The sequence below is a fragment of the Lissotriton vulgaris genome, chromosome 7, assembly GCF_964263255.1.
Source record: "Lissotriton vulgaris chromosome 7, aLisVul1.2, whole genome shotgun sequence".
Lineage (NCBI taxonomy): Eukaryota > Metazoa > Chordata > Amphibia > Caudata > Salamandridae > Lissotriton > Lissotriton vulgaris.
Genome location: NC_141695.1, coordinates 584,346,096 through 584,372,414, shown reverse-complemented (window position 1 = coordinate 584,372,414; position 26,319 = coordinate 584,346,096). Strand labels below are relative to the sequence as shown.

Sequence of the window (26,319 nt, the reverse complement as noted above, 5' to 3'; positions counted from 1 at the left end):
TTTCTCTTTGTTCTCTGGTGTCAGAGAGGCTCTATGCTCAGTCCAAACCAGTTCTGTCCTCTCTGTTCCAGCTTCCTGGCAGGGGGTGGAGACAGCATTTTGTAAGGCAGACCAGTCCTATTCAGCTGCAAGGAAATCTTCTCCCCCTACTCTAAATGCAGCTCAGGTCTATTCAACAAACCCCTGACTTATCCAGGAAAGGCAGCACACACCTCAAACACCCCCACCCTCAGTATCTGTCTAGAATGAATGCACATCCCCAGTCCCTCTCACTCTAAAACTAGACAGTCAACCTAGACAGTCAATCCACAAACCAGAAGAGGCACACAGGATGGCTAAGCAAGATTATACCCACTTTCTAAAAGTGGTATTTTCAAACACACAATATAAAAATCATCTTCACTAAAGGGTGTCTTTTTATATTCTGAGTTCAGGCATACTAAACGTCATCTTCCTACTTTGTCCCAATGGGAAGTTATACTTATAAGATGTTATAAATAAACTCCCATTCTATCCTATGGGACACATAGCCTTTCCCTAGGGAAATACTAATTACCCTGTAGATCACTATCAGGACATATCACAGACACCAGGACTTGGCCTACCTTTCACATACACTGCACCCTGCCCACAGGGGTACCTTGGACCTACCTTAGGGGGGACGCACATGTAATAACAGGGAAGGTTAGGGCCTGGCAAGTTGGTGAACTTGCCAAGTCCACATGGCAATATCAAACTGTACACAGACACTGCACTGGTAGGTCTGAGATACATTTACAGGCTATTCATGTGGATGGCACAATCAGTGGTGCTGGCCTATTAGTAGCATTTGATTTACAGGTCCTGGGCGCACATAGTGCATGGTACTGGAGACATAGTAGTACATCAAATAAGCCAATCATGGAAACACCAAGCCATAATCATTATTTACACAGGTTACACACTTTAGCACTGATTAGCAGTAAAGTGCCCAGAGTCCTCAAACCAACAATAACAGGGTAAAAAACAGGAGGATAGGCAGCAATAAGTCTGAGGGTTAACCTGCTGAAAATGCCAGGCCTAACAGCCCCCATCCACTGAGCTGATGCATACATTTATTGGGCCGAAATGGGCCCCTCACATACGCGACTCCCAGTGCCACTGCACCTGCTGCACTATTTATAGCTAAGTGCCTGGTAGAGGAAGAAGGTTGGTAGAAAGGGTGGTGGAATGAAGTGGGGAGAATGGAGGGGGAAGGAAGGCAGGAGGATAGAGAGGGCACAGGGATAGAGTATGCGTATTGGAATAATGGGAAAGAATAGGAAAATGGAGATGAAAGGGGAAGTAAAGAGGAGAATGAAAGCAAGACTAATAGAGGTGTGGAAAGTTGGAGTGAGGACAATAGCAATGGAGTAACAGGTGAAAATAGAGGGATAGGAAAAGAGGAGGAGGAGAATCCAGAGCTGCATGGAGTGACCGGGCAGGAGAAATGGGATGAGAAGAAGGGAGGAGCTGAAGAAGCAGGGAGAAAAAGAGGAGTGATGAAAACTGAAGAATAATGGATAGTTGGAGGGGCAGAGTAAGGAGAATAGAAGAGGTGCAAAAGTAAGGAAAATAGTTAATGAAGGAAGCGACAGATAAGATAATAGAGACATTCAAGATGAACTGAAAGAGTATAATGGCGGAGCAGAGAGAAGACACGAGACCTGCGAGTAATGGAATTAACGGGAAAATGAAGGAGCAGCAAAGAGGATGTATGGAAATAAAAGAGGAAAGAGATGAAGAGTGATCTACAAGAGGGAGCAGCCAAATGAAGGATGGAAGTCAGAACTGAAAGGGAGAGGTGTGGAGATGAATGGATATGTGCAGCAATTGAAAGAGGAACATGTCTTAGTTATTAAAGGCAGGGGTGGCTGGTACCCTTTGTAAGTGGTGAGGCGGGTGAAGTGTCCCACCACTTCCCAAAAAAACTAAATAAAACACCCCCTCCTTTCAAAACCCCAAAGTAAACCACCCCTCACTCCAAAACCCCAAACTAAAATACCCCTCCCTCCAAAAGCCCAAATAAAAACATAACACTAACAGGGCTGGACTGGCCGTAGCAGGCACCAGGCATTTCCCCAGTGGGCTGCCATGGTTTGTGCTGGTTCTTCTCCTTCTCTGATGCATGAAAAGCTTCCCTAACCCATCCGGATGCTGCTCATATGCTGTTAACCAGCATGAGAAAAGTGCCTGGATTGGCTGGAGTGCTCTGGCTAGACGCTCCTTCAGGCCCTGGAGGCCTGTGACTTTCCTCCAAACAACTGTCTCAAAACAGCTGGGTGGAGAGCTTCAAAGTGGGCTAGTCCTTTTGGCTGGTGCAAAACAGCCAGGAAAAGTGACATGTGCACTTTGGAGCACCCAGTCAGCCCTGCTTCAGTCCTCTTCTGATGCCATTCATCAGCAGAGAACACACGCAGGATGTCTCTGGGCTCAGACCTGGTGCTGCTGCAATGCGTGTTGCGCTGGTCAAAATAACATGTGCAAAAACAACAGTTGATGGACAGAATGCAGAACAAAGTCATACATTCACCCTAGTACAGAGATCTGGGCCTAAATCCATCGTTTTTTTGCTCACCATGCCATTCCAGTTTGAACCCAGCCATATGCAAATCAGTCTTGACCCTGTGCCCCATGGGAACAGTCCAGCCAGAACTGCCAAGCCAGGTCCTCCCTGGACTGGAAACAAGCATCCTAGGACCGGTTTTGGGCTTTCAGCCCTCATCAGCCAGGATAGCTTGATTCCAGTGGCATAGAGAGCACGGGACTCACGTCTGAGCAAACCCGTCCCACTCGGGGTGACAAATGCAAAAACAACAGTTGATGGATAGAATGCAGAACAATGTCATACTTTCACCCCAATACAGATATCTGGGCCTAAATCCATAGTTTTTTTGCTCACCATGCCATTCCAGTTTGAACCCAGCCATATGCAACTCAGTCTTGACCCTGTGCCCCATGGGAACAGTCCAGTCTGAACTGCCAAGCCAGGTCCTCCCTGGACTGGAAACAAGCATCCAAGGACTGGTTTTGGGTTTTCAGCCCTCATCAGCCAGGATAGCTTGATTCCAGTGGCATGGAGAGCACAAGACTCACGTCTGAGCATACCCGTCCCACTCGGGGTGACAAATGCAAAAACAACAGTTGATGGACAGAATGCAGAACAATGTCATACATTCACCCCAGTACAGAGATCTGGGCCTAAATCCATCGTTTTTTTGCTCACCATGCCATTCCAGTTTGAACCCAGCCATATGCAAATCAGTCTTGACCTTTGCCCTATGGGAACAGTCCAGACGGAACTACCAAGCCAGGTCCTCCCTGGACTGGAAACAAGCATCCTAGGACCGGTTCCGGGCTTTCAGCCCTCATCAGGCAGGATAGCTTGTTTCCAGTGGCATGGAGAGCACGGGACTCACGTCTGAGCATACCCGTCCTACTCGGGTGACAAATGCACAAACAACAATTGATGAACAGAATGCAGAACAATCATACATTCATCCCAGTACAGAGATCTGGGCCTAACTCCATTGTTTTTTTGATCACCATAAGATTCCAGTTTGAACCCAGCCATATGCAAATCAGTCTTGACCCTGTGCCCCATGGGAACAGTCCAGCCCGAACTGCCAAGCCAGGTCCTCCGTGGACTGGAAACAAGCATCCTTGGACCGGTTTTCCACTTTCAGCCCTCATCACCCTGGATAGCTTGATTCCAGTGGCATGGAGAGGACGGGACTCCCGTCTGAGCATGACCGCCCCACTTGGGGTGACAAATGCAAAAACAAAAGTTGATGGACAGAATGCAGAACAATGTCATACATTCACCCCAGTACAGAGATCTGGGCCTAAATCCATAGTTTTTTTGCTCACCATGCCATTCCAATTTGAACCCAGCCATATGCAAATCAGTCTTGACCCTGTGCCCCATGGGAACAGTCCAGCCCGAACTGCCAAGCCAGGTCCTCCCTGGACTGGAAACAAGGATCCTAGGAACGGTTTCAGGCTTTCAGCCCTCATCAGCCAGGATAGCTTGATTCAAGTGGCATGAAGAGGACGGGACTCACGTCTGAGCATACCCGCCCCACTCGGGGTGACAAATGCAAAAACAACAGTTGATGGACAGAATGCAGAACAATGTCATACATTCACCCCAGTACAGAGATCTGGGCCTAAATCCATCATTTTTTTGCTCACCATGCCATTCCAGTTTGAACCCAGCCATATGCAAATCAGTCTTGACCCTGTGCCCCATGGGAACAGTCCAGCCCGAACTGCCAAGCCAGGTCCTCCCTGGACTGGAAACAAGCATCCTAGGACCGGTTTCGGGCTTTCAGCCCTCATCAGCCAGGATAGCTTGATTCCAGTGGCATGGAGAGCACAGGACTCACGTCTGAGCATACTCATCCCACTCGGGGTGACAAATTGAAAAACAACAGTTGATGGACAGAATGCAGAATAATGTCATACATTCACCCCAGTACAGAGATCTGGGCCTAAATTCATCGTACTGAAATCCTCCTTTGTCATGAACTTTTTTTTTTGTGGCTTGCAGCGGGCGGGGGTGATGCTACCCTACCCTTGAGAGGAAACCGCGTCTGTTTAACGGGAAGTCCCCTCTCCTCCAAGTCTTACTTTTCGTTGTTACTGTGTTTGGGTATATGGTGATGAGTCCATGTTGGAAATGGGGAGATTGACTGGGAACCTCACCTGTCCTAACAGCTGAAACTATTCTTAGACCATTTTCCCTGGACCAGGCTATACTTAAGCTGTGTAGTCTACTTCCGAACCTAGATCACTAGTCAAGGTGGCGGGGGAAAGAAGAGACACAATGCGTGTAACGTCCCTGCAGGAAACCAGCTTTATGAGGTTTGTGAGAGACAAGCCCCATCTTTATATGAGCTCTGGCTCTGTTCCACGAAGCCAAAGCACTCTAATGCCTAATAATTAGCTGGTTTCTGTAAGAAATACATGGCTTACTCGTGGCAGCTTGTCAGAAGCAAGAAAAAGCAAGTGATATACATGCTTCAAAGGCAAAACATTAAAGATAAGAAATAAATGACTTACAATTCCAAATCAATTTACTACCAATGAGAAAATGTTAATAAAAAGGTGAAAGAAAATTGAAGAGAATCCACTGGAGGTATTGGAATTTATTGTAAAAACAAAAACCAATTAGAACTTAGGTCAAAGCTCCTTAGCGTGTCAAAGCTGGAAGATGTAATCCAACATGACACAGCAAGTTTGGATAATTCTTTTTTACATGGGCCTGAAATAGTCTCATAATTTGACAATCAAGATCTCTAAATAGGTAGGCACTTACATTTCACCATTTTCTGGGAGTTTTGTCATATTGTCCTGTTCCTCTGGTGATAAAAAATAAAACAACTATTACTTTTTCTGTTGACCTAGAAGGATCCACCATTTTGAGAAAGGTTATTTTGGATCCAGTCATATGTTCACGTTGAAGGAAAGTTCCCTACATTTCCATTTTAAGTCCACAACAAAGTGTAAAGTTAAACTAGTCCCCCCCAGCTAGACAAATTCCCTGAATCCATAGGGCCTTCCCGCCCAAACACAAAGGAGGAATTTCTAAAGCACAGGCTGACAAAATGTTCTGTACAATTGGTGTATTGGTTTTCCGCAAGGCAGCCTCAACTCCCTCTATCTGCAGCATCCCGTGCACTCTCCATCTTCAAGAGAGACATTCCACAAAGCAAACCGATTCCAATGGCACGACCTGGATGAGTAATTCCTTGAGTGTCAGAAAGAGTTTAGCACCACTAGCTATGTAGTGAAACACTGGGTTTAGAGATTCAAACCAGACATCTCACTCAACCCACAAGTAGGGAGCTATCGGGAAGTTGTTTTATCTTGATCTGGTCTAGACAGTGAAAGAGTGAAACCAGTATGAAAATCATGATGACCCATTAGTATATCACATTTTTTCACCCATTATTTTTACCAAATTTACCCAGTTCCTGTTTTTGGGATATTGTTTATGACACAATTTACTACAGAATCCTTTGTGGCATCTCACGAGAAGACCTTGCAAATAAGACTTTCCAGAAATTTTTTGTAAAGAGTATGCTGAGTTTGTATTGAGATCTAAATAATTCTTGAGGTATCGTAACAAGGTCTTCTTTTCTGAAGGTTGTTTATACTTAAGGGTCTCCATTTTCCAAGTTTAATCTGCTGGGGTCTAAAGGCTTAGGTTATTCTGTAAATTGATCAGGGCATGAGTTGATACACAACCAAAACCAATAGTACAGTTGGAGATTCAAGGGAGGATTGTAGCTTGAGTCAGACTGTCCTGTATTCCGTTCTGTACGTGTAAGATAAAAAAAAAGTGTACTCCTGTTTGGTAGAGTGAAAAAGTCTCCAAGAGTGATCTAATATTAAGTAAGGGAGCCCTCCCCTATCAGTAGTATTTTGAAAGCCTGTTCATCCCAACCAGTCTAGCATCAGATCTGCTGTTAAGTTCCACTCTCCTCCAATAATGACTTCTCTATGTCCAATTTCTGTGAGGATCCTGTCCGGGCGAGGAAAACATTTGCCGGTATTGGGCAAATAGACGGAACCAATTCCCAGGGTGTGTTTATGGAGAACAAATTTAACGAAGGCATAAAAGCCCTCCAGGTCTGCCCAAGTTTCAGTATTCTCGCTGGTAAGTTTTTGTAGATTAGGATAGCTACCACTTCCTTCCTGAAAAATCGAGTAACCAAAACATTTGGAGCATTTAAGGTGTTAACATCGGATGCTGCTATCATTTTGCCAACTCAGTTGCAACGAAGGTTGTCTGCTTCTGCCAATGATACATGGGTTGCTTGTGGTAGAGCTGTGGTTGGTTTCATAAACCCTGAGATGGAAAATACATTTTTATCTCTTGACAGAATTGGTGAAGCCATTCACTTTGAGAGACCAGAGTGAGAGGGCCTTAGTTCTGGATATTCCTAATACGGTGAGCCATATACTACAGCTCTAGGCTCGCGGTCTAGTACGGATGGAGGAGTTAGCAGTAGGTTTGTATATCTGAAACATGTATCTAAAGAAAGACCACAGGGTGGCCAGGCCGTAGTTGTGAAATCTAAAAGATTTGGGCACTACAGAACACTAACCTTTCCCTGCTTTATAAGAGTGGAAACCCTCCAGAAAGTCCATGGGTTGTACTCTGAAACTAAAATTATGAGATGAACAATTCAGTTACATATTGATCAATATTAAAATCCATAAACATTGCTCAGGGTAACAGTTCTATAGAAGATTTGTCTGCATTATGTGAGGATGTTACAGAACATTAGCTACCAGGCCCTGAGCTGAGATTTGGCTTTCTCTATGTCTTGAGAGTGAGCATCTCCATGAGGAGGATTCTTTAGTATAATATCTGTGTCGAGTTGTAGAGAGCCAGGTGATGACTTGGAGAGGTCCAGCGTGACTTGTAGCGGATCTGTTGAGGAATCACTTCCTCCATGCAAGGACGGCGACACTTCTATTGGATGGTGACAGTTTGCCATTTCCAAGAATGATGTTAGTTCCTGGGGATCTGTAAATTATTGTATTCTTTCGTCGTCCCCATCATACCTGCCGGACCTATGAGGCCACAATTAAATTCACACTGTTTTAGCACTGGATGAAGAGCAAGACGTTTTCTGTAGGTCACACTGATCCCATAAGAGTATTCTGCATCAAATGATAGGTTGGAGGCCCTGTAGGTACTACAAAGACCATGTTGGTATGCTGTTTGCAAGTTAAATCTCGTATGCTGGTGGCGGAGGAGGAACATTATGATCGGTCTTTGGGAATCACTGGTCAAGCTTTTCCTCGGTTGTAGTCTGTTTGCCTGTTGGAATTCGAGGGGCTGATGGAAATCAACCTCAGGCAATTTGGGAATAAAGTTGGAAAAAACCCTACATATTATCTCCTTCTTTTGTTTCAGGGAGGCCATATTACTGCACCTTGTCCCTTCTACTGCAGTATTCTATGTCTGTCTGTTTTCTTTAGGCTGCCAAACATCCATATTCTACTCAAGAATTTCATCAACCTTTTTTCTAGGACAGTGAGGCGAATTTCAGAGATGCCAAGTTGGGTTGTGAAGAATAACGGTTCTGTATATTTCGATTACAACTCCCTTATAGTCTCTAGTATTGAGGATTCCACAATAGTAATGGAGGCATTAATGTCTTTAAGCTCATGCATCCAGTTTAGAATACCACCACAATTAGTGTTCTTGTTGATTGTTTCTGTCATTTATTGTCTTGGCAGGGTACAGTATCTAAACGTCCTCACTAGGTGGTAGTAGGGTGATGCATGAGTTTCCTTATGGAGCAAAGAAGAAAGTCACCTGGTGGTGGTGATCAGGTGCTGTAAATATAGACCCCAGCAAGACCCAAATTGCAGGTTCAGGGTTTTGCTGTTATTGTCATTTCTTGCTGGCAGTGTAGGTATGTAATGCTCCGTTAGCCTTCTGTGCATTTGCGCTAACGCACACGGTTAGTTTCAGGGTGATGAGGGCTGTGTTTCATGGTAGAGCATAAGAGAGGCGGCTTGCAAATCCAGCTCACGATGACAGTTCCGGCACCTCTCAGAATGGCCTGGTTGTGCCGCCTTTCCCTGTGTGGGTGGCTGAAGGAAAGTGGTGCTTCAGAATTCTAAGGAGTTCAGCAGCTGTGAGTGGTGATTGCTGAGTGTTTTCTCTCTGGAGCCGGTAGATATAGGGCACGTGGTCCAATATCAACCTTGCCGCACCATAGTAGCTCTTTAAATTTCAATGGCCAACAATTTAATCTGTGAGGACCATGTCACGTTTGCCCGGTAATGGTCAAGGTTGCTCCATAAATTAGGGATGCGGTGCAGCTCATTGCAGAGCTTCCTAGAAGGTGGGCATATTGGTACATGGCCAAGATCTTCCCATAAAGTTTTTTTTTTATACTGTTTGTTGTTGATTTATTTTTAGCTATTTTGGTACTGCTAAATGCTCTGCAGATTTTCACTAAGTTACACCTATCTGCTATTAGGCATAGCTACTGGGAGTTGATCTTTTGTTTAATTTATTGTTACATTTGCCTGGACCTAAGTTGTTAATGGCTTTCATTTTTGTGGTGGCCCACCATCCAACCCACTTATTAATTCACTAGCTTACATTATGAGGCTCTCCAAGGAACCAAGAGACTGGCGCTGTTAGCCTGTCAGAGGAAAAATCTGCTCATTGCTTTCAGGTTGCTAATAGTCGTCTTAAATGTGTCCTCTAGGACGAAAGGAATTGTGGTACAACCCTAGACAATTATGTCAAGGTGCAGCCCCCCTTTGATCGTCTGAAACAGCTGCTGTGCTGAAAGCAGTTCATGGACAACAGCTTGCTCACAGCTCACAACTGATGGTCCATGAAGACTTGCAAAACATCATGTCCTGCAACGACACAATATATTACGCCATGTGTGCTAATGTGGCACATTCCAATTTGCTCGAAGTGAATCTGATACTTTGCCAATGGAAAGCATTCCACACATGGATAGAAAGTGATGCTGTCATCACCCCTAAGAACTGGTTGTCTTGATGCCCAAAGAATGTCAATCTCTCCTTTCAGTGGCTGAAATAATGATTAAGTCTATTCATGCTAATCAATTCCGAGTGTCATGGGGAAAGTTAATTACCCACTTTACAATGTACACGACAAATTGGCAGGTGATTATGGCTACTCGTCCTCTACCAGAGCGTACTTTATATTGAAAAAACTATCAGGCAGCAACAGAAGTGAGTGAATAAATTACTGTGAAGGCTATCGGCCTTCAGATGAATTTTACACACATTATGATCATTGTATATGTCGCCCCTAAATTCTTCTGCTGAAGTGATGGATGGTATGGCTCTATTTAACATAAAAAATGGATTGAAAATCATTCACATGGAACGACTATGCATATCATCAGTCACAGAATATTTGTCGATCTTTTAAACTGGCACTGTATTTGCCTGATTTATTTCCAAATTTTTCTAAAAGTGGAATCTCAGTAATCAGAATTAAAAACTTTTCGGTATTGATATTAGAAGGATAAAGTGAAATTCGCCTTTGTCAACGTTATAACGTTGTTTTAACGTTAGCCTTCTCTTGCAATGTATTTTATACAGTACGTTTTCCTAGGAAAAGCATCACACCTACTTTTGGGGGCAAAATTATCTCGCAAAACATTATGGTGAGTGATAAATGTTTATTGTGGGACTTTTTACCCAAAACCAAAGCTCTATGAAAGTGACACATTTCACAACTTTGTGTAAGTGCAAAGCTCGCCACTTTACAACACTTATAACTCAATATTATTTTTTGTCCATCTGAAGTTTTTACCTGGAGAATTAGAAAGGTTTAAAATGCAGGTGGTAGTAGTAATCTAAGATTTTTTTTAAAATAAAAAGGTGACTGGATAAAACTACTAGAATTATGACTGCAGGTGATTGCCAAAATGGAAATGAAGATTTCATTTTCGCTGTTTGGCCTTTGTTTTTCTTATTTTTATCGCTCTTCACTAATGAATGTGTTGGTCACAAATAGTACATTTAAAATATATTTATAGCATCAAAAGCTATTGTTTTCTCGCTTTTCATTTATGTTAAATGCGAACTAAGTCTTTTAAGATTGTAACATCAAGAACATTATTTATATGCAGTAATAATGAGATTTGATTTACTTTGATGAATTCAATTAGTATTAGAGAGCATTTAATCGAGAAAAGGAAAGAGCAGTTGAATGGATTAATTTATGATGGGTAGCTGTGCCTGGGAGAAATAAAGAGCGTCTTTTTATAGCTTTAAAATGACACTCCTGTTTGAAATGATGCACTCGCTTTTTATTTCTTTTTATATTGTAATATTTGATTTTGGCTTGTTTGACTCTCCGTATTTAGTTTTGCATGCTGAGCTTGCCTTAATAAGGTTTAACTTCTTTAAAGACAGCTTTGATGACTGCATAGGCAGTCTTTGATCTTTGGCACATAAACCGTGGAGTGTAGGGAAGTGAGAGGGATGGGAAAGGCATAATGATACAAGGGTGGAATGTTTGAAGCAATGGAAGTCAAAGAGGTACGGTCTGTGGCGGCATGGGCTGCCCTGCCTTAGCAGGGAGTGGACTCAATTGCTTTGGTGAGTCGCATTCTTGCAAGATCCAGAGTTCTTACTGTAAAGATTGAAGTACCCCGGAAGTTCTGGTTGTGTGAATCCTTGTGGGATTCACAGGCTGATTCCGGTCAGAATGACTGTGGACCACTGTCAGGAATGTTTGTTGCAGTGCCAAAATACACCCTCTAAGCCTCTTGTCTTTCTCTATTTGCAGTGACAGGCAGCCCAGAGTCGCGGGGAGTGCTACGGAAAATGAGCTACATGCTGGAGGTCATTATGAAGAGGATGGACATGCTGGCCCGGCTCGAGAACAGCAGTGAGTTGCGCAAAGTGGACGAGCTGGCACACTACTCCCTTGACAGGTCAGTGCAGTGCTGAAGCTGGCCCTTACTCCTGGTCAGTCATTCTGTTCAGGTATTGCGCTACTCACAAAACAAGTCACAACTTTTTAGGAGAGAGTCCACTAGTTCTTGGACAGTTCTGTATTTAAATGGATCTAGTTAATGGGAAAGAAATCACCAGCCTCTTCCACTGACAGTGTTTGGGTAGATCCACTGACAGATCACAGTCTCTGCGCAAACACACCAAGGACACTATTTGAAAGAGTCTACTGGGCTGGACGTCATTCCGTGCACTCCTTAATCAATCATCCATGATAGGTTACATGCACATGCTTTAATGTTAATGATATAAAAGAAAAACTGTCTCATGCAATCTACTCTTCTATGTTGCATACATACATAGGAGAGTGCCTAAGTTTCCTGGTTAGAGGGTATATAGGTGACCTGGGTCATCCATTGCCAAGATGGGAACAATTTCAATAGAATAATCTCTCAAATGGACATTTACATGTCTTGTTTTGGGGCATATCCCTCGCTAGGTGACTTGCTGCTAGATACAAAGAGTGGGGTTGAAATACAGTCAATGGTAGATGCAGGTTTGATTGTCTTCGTGGTGTTCTACTGATCCCTGGGTAGACCGGTGCTGTGTTGAATACAATTAACAAGAAGCTCCTTGAAAAAAGTGTTCAGATGTGTCCAAACAAGGACTTCCTACTATTCAGGCACTCATGTGTGGTTTAAGGCTCACGATTTGAACAGATGATACCAAAATGCCAGTTGCTAATAGTTTTTTATTGGATTTGCATAGAGCACATACTATGTAGGGGCCGTGGTGCGATCAGAAGTCACCGAAGCCCGTAGTCTGGCCTTCATCAGAAATCTTTGAGCAGATGTCATTGGAGTCCGTAGAGGAAAGAACAAAAGGAGTGCCATTGGGCTATGCAGGGATCCTTCACATTACTACCAATTTCAATGTATGGCGGGACAACAGATTCAAGGATGCTCGAAAGGTAGTAACTCATAGGAAAGACAGGCTGGTAGTAGGAAAGTATTGTTTTGCAGGCAGGGCGTGGAAGGTGGGTGGGTGGGGGTGTGGGGAGTAGAGGTCCTGGCAGTGCATAATTTGACCCAGTGGTTTCTGGTTCTCGGCACCGGCACTTCATTGTAAACACTGGTTCCTATAACAGCCTGCCAGATGGCAGCGTTGTTTATCTGATTGTGTGAGGTGCATAACAACAGTTGTCTTATAATTAAATATACATTACAATCACTATAACCTGCCACCCAAAGCTATAGGAATTGCTTAGGCGACATGTGCATTGTCACACTTGTATGAGTGTGATGGTTGTTTGTGATGTTGCTGTCATTGGCAGCGCTGGTGCAAGCTGCAGTGGCCTTCTGACTGGGACACTGACATTTATTTGTTTACAAATTCATTTTTGGATCCAAGTGTCAACTTTCCCTTGGAATGGTAGCCAGTGTTCGGCTTCGGGGATTGTGTTACATATTTTGCATTGGAGTTCCACATAGATGCTGTTGTAGTAGCCAAGGCAGGACATTATCAAGGCATAGCTAAAGATCACGTGGGAGGTGAATTGAGAGAACACCAAAATCGACCATTGAGTAATGGATGACTCACTTTGCAATTGATCTGTGGTTCAAATATTAGGTTGGTGATAAAGACGATTCTCATGTCAATAACTTTGGGAGTTTTCACCTAGTAAGTGCGTGAGGGGAAAAAATTGTTGATAGTTAATCAACGCAATGGTACTCACTGTATCCACCTAAGGAGAATGAAAGGCTGAGTAGACTTGCCAAGGTGGTGAACTTGGTCAACCACTGATAGTGGATGCATTATTCCACTCAGCCATCAGACCTAGTATTGCGTACACGTTTTGCAGGCAATGCGGAAGAATGGCCCTTCAATGCCGTCAAAAGTCCTACATGGATTGAGTGGTATTAGAGAATGCGTGGAGCGCGTCCTGACTACTCATAATGGTAGTTTCAGTGTCATAGCATGGGCCAAAATATGGCAATATACCCTGAGCAGGCTTTCAAATACCGCCAGGACGACTTGCTGAGACAAACCCTCATCTCTGAAGCCCTTGGTGAAGACGGGCAGCCCAGGTGTGGGTGTCCTGTTGGCAGGCATTTAATATGCATGCTGGTGTAAGTGGCCATGACCAGATGTGAGCTTCTGGCAACTATTAAACCATGAGTCTTGTGATTAATTGTACAAGGAGAGATAAGCCCAGTTCAGTTGCACTGGTGCTGCATACTTCTTTGTTTGATAAGGAGAGTTGGTAAACGTTAGTATCTTGATTACTTTAGCCTCAGATAAGAGTGTGAACATGTGAAGAGAGCTGCTGTCCTACTCCCTTTCATTTGATTCAGAGCTACATTTATGAGGGATTGCATGAGAGTGGAGTTCCAACAGAAGCCTACTGTTTTTGAAGGGACCACCTCACTGATGTCGGATTGGAGTTGTAAACTGGAGAGTTTCAATAGAACAAAAGATGCTGTATTTCAAAGTCTGCCAGACAGTACATGTTTACACAGTTGCACACATTGTTTGGGCAACTTCAGTTCCGACCAGAATCCTACATCCTATTACAAGAAAGTACTGTCTCCACCAGAGAGGCAAACCTTCTGAGTGACAGGCTGGGCTGGAGAAGGAGCAGCAGTGAAATATGTCATTGTGATTATAAACTGCTGTACAGTCATTCACTGTGGGAGGACTGATCTGCCTTTGAAGAGGGGCAGCCATCCTTTCCATTCAATTTGTCTGTGACTGCACCTCCTGGAGAGAGCTTCTTGGTCCGGGGCTATCTGTTTTCCCTCACAAGGGTTATCTTTTTTGGGCGCTAACAGCACCGCGAATGAACATCTTCCGTCCCTTCTGTAATGGGGAAGAACATAAATGCAAGCGCAAATGTCTGCTGTTCCGCCCTAGGCACTACTGTACTCTGTCCCCAGCTTGTCACACATTTTCTTGAATGGACAGGATCACGGCATAGGCAAAGTGTCCGTTCTCTAAATCTCTTTGGGAGAATTTTATGATCCTTGCTTGGAAATAACATTTAGTTAAACTGAGAATGAAATATCTGTAGGGATGGAGTTTGGGTCTTTGGTGAGTTTTTCAGAACACAAGCAGCCCAGGACCATTTTCACCCTAGTTATGGGCTCCTCAGCAGGGTACAGCTCGGTGCCAGTGACACAGTGTACATAGGACCCAAGTCTGGGCATGCATGTCCTTCTTCGTCAGTGGCTATGATTAATTCAAACATTCCATCCATCACCTTGTTGTTTTTGCATTTGCCACCCTGAGTGCAATGGGTATGACCAGATGTGAGTCCTGGGCTCTCTGTGCCACTGGAACTAGGCTATACCGAGCTAAAGAACCCTAAGTAGTGCGAAACCAGTCAGAGATTGCATTGTTCCAGTTCAGGAATGACCTGGCCTGGCTGTTTGGGATAGGCTTTTCACTTGAGGAACAGGGTCCAGACTGGTTTGCATATAGCTGGGTCCAAAATAAGGTGGCATGGGGGAGGGATAGATTGTGATACAACCCTGAGTGAATGCCAGTAGTAAGAGTAATTCAAGCATTGCTTCCATCAACTTGTTGTTTTTGCATGTAAGACTTAGGATGTCAAGGTTGTGGTTGTTTCAGGCCTCAGTTCTTGAGTAAGTTTCAAAAGCAATTTTTATATCTATATCTGGGATCACTTGATGGGTTTGCAAGTTTCACAAGTCATTCCCTCAATTTCAGGTTTACAATAAGCATTGCGTGCCTCAAAAATAAGAGAATAGCTTCGGTCAGTTCAAGGGTGTTGGCGGGGAAAAGAAAAGCAACTTGTGGCATTGTAGGCAAGTGCAAACTCAAGAAGGACACAGAGTTAGTTACAAAAGTAATGAGTATCTAATTGAAAGATTTGGAGGTTGGCTCTTGGAACGACTTGATGGCAATTGTACTGGTTAAGTATTAGTCAATTTGCACCTTCGACCAGTGTCACTGTTCTATTGAAGTATATTGTAGGTGGAAGTAATTCGATCAGAGAGAACTCGGGTTGATTATTCTGTGAACTGGGTCTCAATCAGGGCTAAAAGCGATGCATGTCAATGATTAAGTCAGGATGTTGTTGACGTTCGTTATAGCCAACCTGGTTTTGAGCAGATTGCAAAAGAGGCATAGTCGCTTTTGGTAGCCAATAATGGTGGGAAGGAGATATGGAAATCACTTTGATCTGCAGCATTGGACATGGTTTCTTTTCATCTCTGGAAAGGGGGATGGGTCATCAGTTGGTTCTTGGCTGGAATCTAGATACAGGGGATGCAAGAGTTTAAGAGGTCTGATAAGGATGACCGGGGGTTGGTCTTCTTAGTATTAGCCTGAGGACCTAACAATAAATGGAGTGTGAAGTGTTGGATAAGTGCCTGGGTGCTGTGTAGCGGGGAACATTGACAGACCCTGTAGTAGAGAAGGATAGTTGGTCTGGTATGGTGAAGGTGAAAGACGTGTCCCCAGAGGATGAGTGATGTAGCCTTGGGATGCATATTAATGATTATCAGAAGAAGGAACCTGAGGACGGTGAAGTTGACCAATGAGGTTTATATTGCTAACCTAGCTCTCTGTTGTGGCAGATGGGTGACAACAGCGGATGGGCAGAAAAACAGTGGTGGGCAGATGCTACTGAGAGCAGACCCATTGTATCTGCTATAGTGTTAGATGTAGGAGTTAATGTAGGATCTCTGGAAACCCCCTGTTCATGGGCAGTGCTAGGCATATGGAAGAAGAGGTCTAGTTATAGAGATCAGCAATGATAGTGTGCAATTATGGGTTAAGGTTTAGGATTTTTCTTGTTAAATTTTGAGTAAAACGATCTTGGATAGATTTTGCCCAGACTCTTCCTCTATCTTTCAATCCCATTTTGTTTAAAGTTTGATGATTTCCTATGCCAGCCTCCAGGAATGCATGCATTATTCAGAAAGACCTGCCTTATTGATTCTTCGCCTGGCTCCATCATTTACAGAGACATTGAACACGTACACCCTGTTTAGACATCTTGAGGAGGCATCTGACAAGCATCTTGTCAGAGTAACATCAGAGTTTGCCCAGCACACAGTGTATGCGTCGCCTCCTTACACCACCTGCCATTGTCTGAGAAAGTCGAAGAGAAAAGTAAACTGTGAGCGATGCTGATCTATTTCACCTCATTTATTGTAACCTAGGTATTTCAGTCCATTTTCACGCCGACCAGACTCTGCACTTACATGCCCCAGAATGAAGTCTTCCCAGATTCTTGTTGCCAGGTGCCCTTTCAACGGATTCCAAATTGAGTCCTTGTGATAAGAGGACATGCTATCTGATTACATGCTCTACCTTCTCTGGAGGCTGCCCAGAGAAGCTGCCTGTCACACTGTTCAAGCTCGCACAATTACCTCTCCTCAAGATGTCAGCTCATCGAAGCTGAGACATGCTGTCTCACCCCAGCTCGCCACAGAATCTCTGTCTAAAAGATCCAAGTTTTTTTTGTTGTCACAGTCCATAAATGTTTATTCTCTTTTTCGAGAAGCAAAGAAGCGCTGCATATCTACAAAGCATATGACCTGCCAACGCCCTTGTGTGAAAATAAAACATCCCAATCAAGCAGCAGAGTTCATTACGAAAACTAGATTTCATTCTGCGCACACACAAAAGACACTCTAAAGCATGGGTACTCCCGGGGGCCAAATTTACAGTGTGGTTTGTGGCCGAGGGCCGCACCAGTGGGGGCGGGGTCAATGGGGGAGGGGCACGGCTAGAACAAAAAAAAACTGGGACTATGAGATTGTACACAACGCCCCCTGCAGTGGATGCATTTGTCCACTGAGCCACCAAACCCGGCATACATACATCTCTATCTATCCCTCTCTCTCTCCCTCTCTCTCCATCTGTCTCCCTCCCTCTGTCTCCCTCCCTCTCTGTCTCCCTCCCTCTTTCTCTCCCTCTCTGTCTCCCTCCCTCTCTCCCTCACTATCTGCCATCCTCCCTCTCTCCCTCCCTCTATGTCTCCCTCTCACTCTGTCTTCCTCTGTCTCACTCCGTCTATCTGTCTCCCTCTCTCTCTCTGTCTCCCTCCCTCTCTCTCTCTGTCTCTCTCTGTCTCCCTCCATCTCTCTCTCCCTCTGTCTCCCTTCCCTCTGTCTCCCTCCCTCTCTCTATCTCCCTCTCTCCTTCTCTCCCTCTGTCTGTCTCCCTCTGGCTGACTCCCTCTGCCTGTTTCCCTCTGTCTGTCTCCCTCCTCACTCTGTCTCCCCGTATCTGTCTCCCTCTGTCTCCCTGTGTCCGTCTCCCTCTCATATATGACGTATGTCATTTGGTCATCTTCTGTGTTTACTGCTGGCCATGGAAACTGCAAGGCAAGGTCGCGGGCCACCAGTGAAGGCCTGTCGGGCCACAGGCGGCCCACGGGCCATACTATGAGTACCAGTGCTCTAGAGGAACTCAAAATAAAATATGCTTAAAAAAGAGTAGCAAGTTCTAAAAAGAGACTCTGGATGAAAAATTCACCAGTTTATCGGATTAGTTTAAATGTCTTGGTTTCAATGATATGTTAGTCAACAATGGGCCATATAGTCAAAGGGGATTAACTGTTAGGGTACTTTGCCTGATTTCAAACCAGATCGGTTACTAAGATCTCCCCTGTGTCAGTCTCCCTCTGTCTCCCTGCGTCCGTCTCCCTCTGTCTCCCTCTGTCTGTCCCCCTCCCCCCTCCCTGTCTCCCTCCCTCTGCCTCCCTCCTCCCTCTGCCTCCCTCCTCTCTCTGTGTACCTCCTCCTTCTGTCTTCCTCCTCCCTCTGTCTTTTTCCCTCTGTCTGTCTCCCTCCCTCTCCCTCCCTCTCTTTCCGTCTCCCTCTCTCTCTGTCTGTTTCTCTGTCTGTCTCTCTGTCTGTCTCTCCATCTTTCTCTTCGTCTGTCTCTGCCTCTACCAGTCTCTGTCCCTGTCTGCCTCAGTCTGTCTCTGTCTCTATCTCTGTCTGTCTCTGCCTCTATCTGTCTCTGCCTCTACCTGTCTCTGCGTCTATCTGTCCCTGCCTCTATCTCAGTCTCTATCTCTGTCTGTCTTATTCTGGCTCTGCCTCTACCTGCCTCTGTCTCTGCCTTTATCTGTATCTGCCTCTATCTGTCTCTCTGTCCTTGTCTCTGTCTGTCCCTGCCTATCTGTCCCTGTCTCCATCTCTGTCTCTGTCTGTCTCTGCCTCTGTCTGTCTCTGCCTCTATCTGTCTCAGCCTCTATCTCTGTCTGTCTCAGTCTGTCTCAATCTGCCTGTGTCTCTGCCTCTATCTGTTGCTGCCTGTGTCTCTGCCTCTATCTGTCTCTGCCTGTCTCTCTGTCCCTGTCTCTGCCTGTCTGTCCCTGTCTATCTGTTTCTGTCTGCCTCTGCCTCTATCTGTCTCTCCTTGCCTCCACCTGTCTCTATCTCTCTCTCTCTGTCTCTATCTCTGTCTTTGTCTCTGTCTTTATCTCTGTCTCTGCCTCTATCTGTTTCTATCTGCCTCTGCCTCTATCTGTCTCTGCCTCTATCTGTCTGTCCCTTTCTCTATCTGGCTCTGTCTCTAGCTGTCCCTTTCTCTGTCTGCCCCTCTATGTCCCGGTCTCTATCTCTATCTGTCCCTTTCTCTATCTTTGTCTGTTTCTGTTTCTATCTGTCTTTCTATCTGTCTACGTCCAAACAGGAAGCTTCCCAAAACTCCCATAAAAGTCCGCTGGGAAAGCGCTTACAGCTGACTTTTAAAAGGGCCTTTTAGGAAGCTTTCTGAAGGTACTGAGGCCTGGCAATAAACACAGAAGATAGCCGCAGGAGCATATGTAGTGAATATCTATTTAATACGTATTGACTACGTATGTCCTTTGGTCATCTTCTGTGTTTACTGCTGGCTGTGGAAACTGCAAGGCAAGGTCGCGGGCCGCCAGTAAAGGCCTGTCGGGCCACTGGCGGCCCACGGGCCGTACTATGAGTGCCAGTACCAGTGCTCTAGAGGAACTCAAAATAAAATATGCTTAAAAAAGAGTAGCACGTTCTAAAAAGAGACTCTGGATGAAAAATTCACCAGTTTATCCGATTAGTGTAAATGTCTTGGTTTCAATGATATGTTAGTTAACAATGGGCCATATAGTCAAAGGGGATTAACTGTTAGGGTACTTTGCCTGATTTTGAACCAGATCGGTTTTTAAGATCAACACACTCTGCCACCACACAGCCTCAGTGCACAGGTAGAGTGAGAGTGACTTCCTGAAGCAAGAGATGCCAATGCCTTCTCTTCTTTTGCCTCATCAGGGTCTACCTTGACCTCTCACACCTGCTCTTTGAGTCCAGGGATTCTTAGTGCCTTCATAATAAACTAAGGGGCAGTTTTAAAAGAAAGTGACACATCTGTATAGATGCGTCACTTTCCCTGCCCCACCCTGAGAAACCCTTGCGCCACTATGGATGCGCTGTCTTTACAATACGGCGCACCATGGCACAAGGATTGGCAGTGCGTCAGAAATTCTTACAAATTTGTTGGGGCAAAAGTCACGCATTGCTGGAGTTATGTCGCAAGCATGATGCAACTCCAGCAATGCATTTTGAGGCCTATTCCCACTACACTGTGTCACTCATTACGCCTTCTTCAAAGAGGCGTATGGTTTTGACGCAGTGGCGTCCGAGAAGTGACGCAGTGAAATCTTGTAGATTTCACTGCGTCACTTTTATAAGGTTTTCCTGAGTCGGAATGCCCACACTGCATCCATTAGACCTGATGCAGGTATAATGTGAAACAGAGCTTTACAACGTGATGCATCTCACTAGATGCGTCATGTTTTAAACTTGCCATGTTTTTTTACGCCACCTCTACCTCACAAAAGTGATGCAACGGCAACACAAAAGTGTTGCAAGGGGCTTTTAAATCTGCCCCTTAATTAATATATTCACCATTAGTTTCCAGAAAAAACTAGGCTGGCACTCCAGGATTACGGATCAGTGGCAATGGGGTAGCTAGCCCCGTGTCGGTCCCTGTGTTTGCCTCCCCATGGCTGGCGCACTTCAATAGGGGGCACTGGCAAGATTCCTCCATTTGACCCACAGCAGCAGGGTCCTGGCGATTGCTGCCTCCTGATGGCAGGTAAGAGCAGGAGACGCTGCCGCCCACTAGGCCACATGATCATATCCATTTCACTCACACCAAAATAGTGATACAAACGGTGAACATCAACATAGGACTACCAATTCATGCTATATTGGAATTTCAAAGGTTAGGTCATTAGCAATGATACACTAACTTCACTTTTGGAACTCAAGCATTCAAAATTAAATGAAAGAATAAAAATATAAAAGTAGAAAAGACATGAATTGTTCAATAATGATCCCACAATAAGAAATTAACGCAATTGGTACAATCACTAAATTACTACACAGTCAATACCTTACAGTTAATTCAGCCAATACAAAATCCACAGTTATCAAAATATAGAATGTAGTAATTTATACATAAAGTGGCAACCATACAATGGAACTGTAATCCAGCAGTGACAGCTTTGTTTTCCTGGAGACAAATGATGATTTAATAGCTGTACAGGCACTGTACCCGTAGTGCTGGTACTGGTGCGCAAGAGTGGATATGTTGGGCAATTGCAGCATTTGAAATGGTGTAATTAAAAAAAACATATATATATATACTCACACTCATATATATACATATAGAAGGTATATATATTCCTGGATTGTTGTGTTGTCAGCCAATCAGATCTTAGCACGAAATCAGAAGGGGTGGGCGATCATCCGTGTACAGATATATATTACGGAGACTTCACCTCCCATAATGCAATGTACAGCCGCATTTAAGCTGCCCAATCATGGGTGTACGATATCACATTCATAAGGAGATGCAGACCATCATGCACTTTTCTGACGACGACAGCCTCTGAAGAAGAGATTTTCAAAACGCGCCAGGCGGCTATGTCTGCTGTTGTATTTATCGAAAGGCGTCTGATTCCATACCAATAAATGCTGTTTATCAGTAACCTGGTGCCTGCATGTTGCTTACCAGAGGGGCACATCTAGAGCTGGATATACAGGTGGCCGTCCTGTCACCAAGCAAGCACCACCCCGTGGGCGGGGGCCACGAAGCACGGCAACCTCTGTGCTTCTAAAGTGGGGCATCAGACGGATTGAGGAAGGAAACACTGGTCGAGGTCCTCCGAGGACCTAGTATTTACAGACATTAATAACGCATCCATTCAGGACTTAATTACGGAGCCTTAACCTCCCCCAATGCAATGTACAGCCTCATTTGAGCTGCCCATTCATGGCGGTACGATATTGCATTCATAAGGAGATGCAGACCATCATGCACTTTTCTGACGACGCCAGCCTCTGAAGAAGAGATTTTCGAAGCGCGTCAGGCGGCTATGTCAGCTGTTGTATTTATCGAAAGGCGTTTGATTCCATACCAATAAATGCTGTTTATCAGTAACCTGGTGCCTGCGTGCTGCTTACTAGAGGGGCAAACCTAGAGATGGATATATATATATATATATATATATATATATATATATATATATATATATATATATATTCAAGCTCCAATTGTACCAAACAATCCCAGGGCACTCGTGGGCGGGTGCTTCAACACGCCGGTACCGCGTGTCACAATCCAGGCTCGAAAACTCTGTTTAAATCTCCAAATAAAGTAGAAGCACTCCGTGGTAGGTGGTCAAACGTTTTTTAATTCGGTGACAAAAACAGACGCGTTTCGGACGTCTAGTCCTTCGTCAGTGTTTAGCTATACACTGACGAAGGACTAGACGTCCGAAACGCGTCTGTTTTTGTTGCCGGATTAAAAAACGTTTGACCACCCACCACGGTGTGCTTCTACTTTGTTTAGAGATTTAAACAGAGTTTTCGAGCCTGGATATATATATTTTTATATATATGTATATATATATATATATATATATATATATATATATATATATATATATATATTCACTACACGAGTTGCCCACAACAGATAAAGCCACAACGCAGCGTGTTGATTCATTTAATCCAAGGAGTACATCAGCCTGGTTTCAGCACACAAATATTGCCAAACGCGTTTCGGGCGTCACAGCGCCCTTGATCACTGGCATAGGAGACCCCACAACTTGAGCAGGCCACCTGAGCACAATAGAATGTCCCGCCCATGTGGGCGTGTTCTGTGAAGGTTTCTGGTAGATGTGGTCTGTTCTTCAATACAACCCCAGTGGGCGATGTGGGTCCCCTGGAAAATAAATAAAAACAGTCTTACCCCAGTGGGTATGTGTTGCAGCAAGGCATGATATTATTTACATCCTCCTCAGAATGAACACACTGTTCCATGTAGTGCCTCTTAGTATCCTGCACTACGGACCTGCATGTTACACAGTGGGGCTTCACCACGGCCGGGCTAGCCGTTATAAATTCACTACACGAGTTGCCCACAACAGATAAAGCCACAACGCAGCATGTTGATTCATTTAATCCAAGGAGTACATCAGCCTGGTTTCAGCACACAAATATTGCCAAACGCGTTTCGGGCGTCACAGCGCCCTTGATCACTGGCATAGGAGACCCCACAACTTGAGCAGGCCACCTGAGCACAATAGAATGTCCCGCCCATGTGGGCGTGTGCTGTGAAGGTTTCTGGTAGATGTGGTCTGTTCTTCAATACAACCCCAGTGGGCGATGTGGGTCCCCTGGAAAATAAATAAAAACAGTCTTACCCCAGTGAGTATGTGTTGCAGCAAGGCATGATATTATTTACATCCTCCTCAGAACGAACACACTGTTCCATGTAGTGCCTCTTGGTATCCTGCACTATGGACCTGCATGTTACACAGTGGGGCTTCACCACGGCCGGGCTAGCCGTTATAAATTCACTACACGAGTTGCCCACAACAGATAAAGCCACAACGCAGCATGTTGATTCATTTAATCCAAGGAGTACATCAGCCTGGTTTCAGCACACAAATATTGCCAAACGCGTTTCGGGCGTCACAGCGCCCTTGATCACTGGCATAGGAGACCCCACAACTTGAGCAGGCCACCTGAGCACAATAGAATGTCCCACCCATGTGGGCGTGTGCTGTGAAGGTTTCTGGTAGATGTGGTCTGTTCTTCAATACAGAACAGACCACATCTACCAGAAACCTTCACAGCACACGCCCACATGGGCGGGACATTCTATTGTGCTCAGGTGGCCTGCTCAGGTGGCCTGCTCAAGCTGTGGGGTCTCCTATGCCAGTGATCAAGGGCGTTGTGACGCCCGAAACGCGTTTGGCAATATTTGTGTGCTGAAACCAGGCTGATGTACTCCTTGGATTAAATGAATCAACACGCTGCGTTGTGGCTTTATCTGTTGTGGGCAACTCGTGTAGTGAATATATATATATATATATATATATATATATATATATATATATATATATATATATATATATATATATATATATATATATATATATATATATATATATATATATATATATATATATATATATATACACATATGTATATATATATATATATATATATATATATATATATATATATATATATATATATATATATATATATATATATATATATATATATATATATATATATATATCCACCCAGTTTAGCTCAAACGTCACTCGGACTCCCGGCGCTTCTCGTTCTGGCGCGAAATTCCTGGCAGAGCCACGCCTTGATTCTATGTAAAAGAGTTCCTTTCGGAAATTTTGAAAAACGCACTTGCGGGCATCATTGATTCCTCAAGCTTTTTTAATATTCCAATCACATCAGGGTTGAGGAGACAGCTGACGCGTTTCGCTATTCACGATAGCTTGATCACGGTTCAAAAAGTGAACTATGATCAAGCTATCGTAAATAGCGAAACGCGTCGCTGTCTCCTCAACCCTGATGTGATTGGAATATTACGTAAACAAAAACAGAGAGGTCAGGTCAGTCTCAGAACTGCCACAAAGACGGAGCAAGGTAAGGAATAGTCACACACTCACTCTGGGTGAGTTGGAAGGCCCTCACACACCGACCTAGTCAGTGTCATGCTTCATCACTGGGCCCCACCAAAGAGGCCGAGTGCCTCTTTGGTGTGCTGCGACGCCAGAAAGACTGCGGAGCTGGTTGTGTGAAAAGGGCGTGACGTGAGGGTAACTACAATTAAAATTGCTTTCCTGAGTAGAATGTCTTGGAACCTTCAATAACATGAATAATTTATGTAGTATGATCTTAACAACTTCGTATGCATCCTTTCTCTGTGCCCGTCTGTAATAATATCCCATTCCAGCAGTTAATTTACTGCTATTTTCTGTTTTACTGTTTGTAAATAACCACGAATGCCACTGCTGTTCTTGTAATTCCTGGACATCCAGAACCCTTATTCAGGCATACAGCGCATTCAGCGCATTTGCATCCATACGATGTACCAATTTGCCATATAATATCTATTCCACTTTTTTGCAAATGCCCCTTATGTCTGTATAATATTGCCAATTCTTCATATAACTAAGTATGGCAAGCGCATGATATTTCGAAGAGCCATTCACCGACATAGATGCCGGTTAGGCTCCCCATTGGTCCCTGTCTCCAAACCTCGTTTTGGAAACTGGCCGCGCCTTTGTAGTCTGGGCGGGTGCGTTCCTAGCCTCGGTTTGGCTGGACACGCCCACCCGGAAGAACCCGATCGGCAGCATGAACACATTTATACTCAGTTACCGGCCCCGCTCCCCATCGTCGGGGTCCAGTTTTGAGGTGATACAAAGGTTCAGAGTGGGCTGCGAGCGTTGAGGGCGTGAGTGCACTCCAGACACAGGACTACTGGCATTCTGCAAAAAACGAGCTAAGTACAACCCGTTTACGAGCATTTACATAAAACCCTCTTTTTTCACAGGATGTGCCAGGCACGCTCCAACCCCCCTCCCGAGACCCATGGTGCAAGTAGCGCCCTGTTTTAAAGTGAGATATGATTCTAAGTTACCATCTTAGGGGGTCACTGACCTTTGGTCCATTGATCCCTCCATAAGGAGTATTTACATCGTGTTTTTAACCTCCATATCTACAGTTGTAGTTTTTAAAAAAAACACCTTTATCACTTCACTTCCCAGAGTTAACGCTATCATCCCCACAGGGCTACTTGGATGGTGCTAAATTTAGCGTCTACTTTGGGAACACCATTGTTTGCCACAAACTATGGAGCACTATGATCAATCGCAATGGCGCATATTAATTGTATGTATGTCTCTTTGTGTTTGTATGTGTATTTTCACTCTACAGGTGCTGAGATACTCCAGATTTTGGAGCAATTTTTGGAATGAGCGACTTGCTCTTCCAATTTTTTCAAGCACTTTTTTCACTATTTTTATTTTCACTTTCACGTCCCCAGGTTAGGGTGGACGATTAGAGAGTCCATACCGCCGGGGTATAGTCCTGACGAATGCCTTGGTAAATTGAAACCACCCGTATGGCAGAAACATGTTGACTGACTTATTGTATTTCTCTGAATTTAACCAATCCTAAAACCTTGGCATCTAAATTCAGACACATAAATACTCTTCACCTGTGTCTTAGGGATCACTCATTAAAATAATTTTTTACTGATACCCTCTTAGGCACTTTTAATTTTAATTGTAGTTACCCTCACGTCACGCCCTTTTCACACAACCAGCTCCGCAGTCTTTCTGGCGTCGCAGCACACCAAAGAGGCACTCGGCCTCTTTGGTGGGGCCCAGTGATGAAGCATGACACTGACTAGGTCGGTGTGTGAGGGCCTTCCAACTCACCCAGAGTGAGTGTGTGACTATTCCTTACCTTGCTCCGT

General features: G+C 44.4%; 1 protein-coding gene across 2 annotated transcripts in view; it reads left to right on the top strand.

Moving 5' to 3' along the window:
* The window catches only part of MGAT5B (alpha-1,6-mannosylglycoprotein 6-beta-N-acetylglucosaminyltransferase B), a 795,006-nt gene that overhangs the window by 277,741 nt on the left and 490,946 nt on the right, over window positions 1-26,319 (top strand). For both annotated transcript variants that reach the window (XM_086930672.1, XM_086930673.1), the window contains exon 3: window positions 11,336-11,483. In XM_086930672.1, coding sequence (XP_086786798.1) covers window positions 11,336-11,483 — 148 coding nt within the window. The remainder of the gene's footprint in view (window positions 1-11,335; window positions 11,484-26,319) is intronic.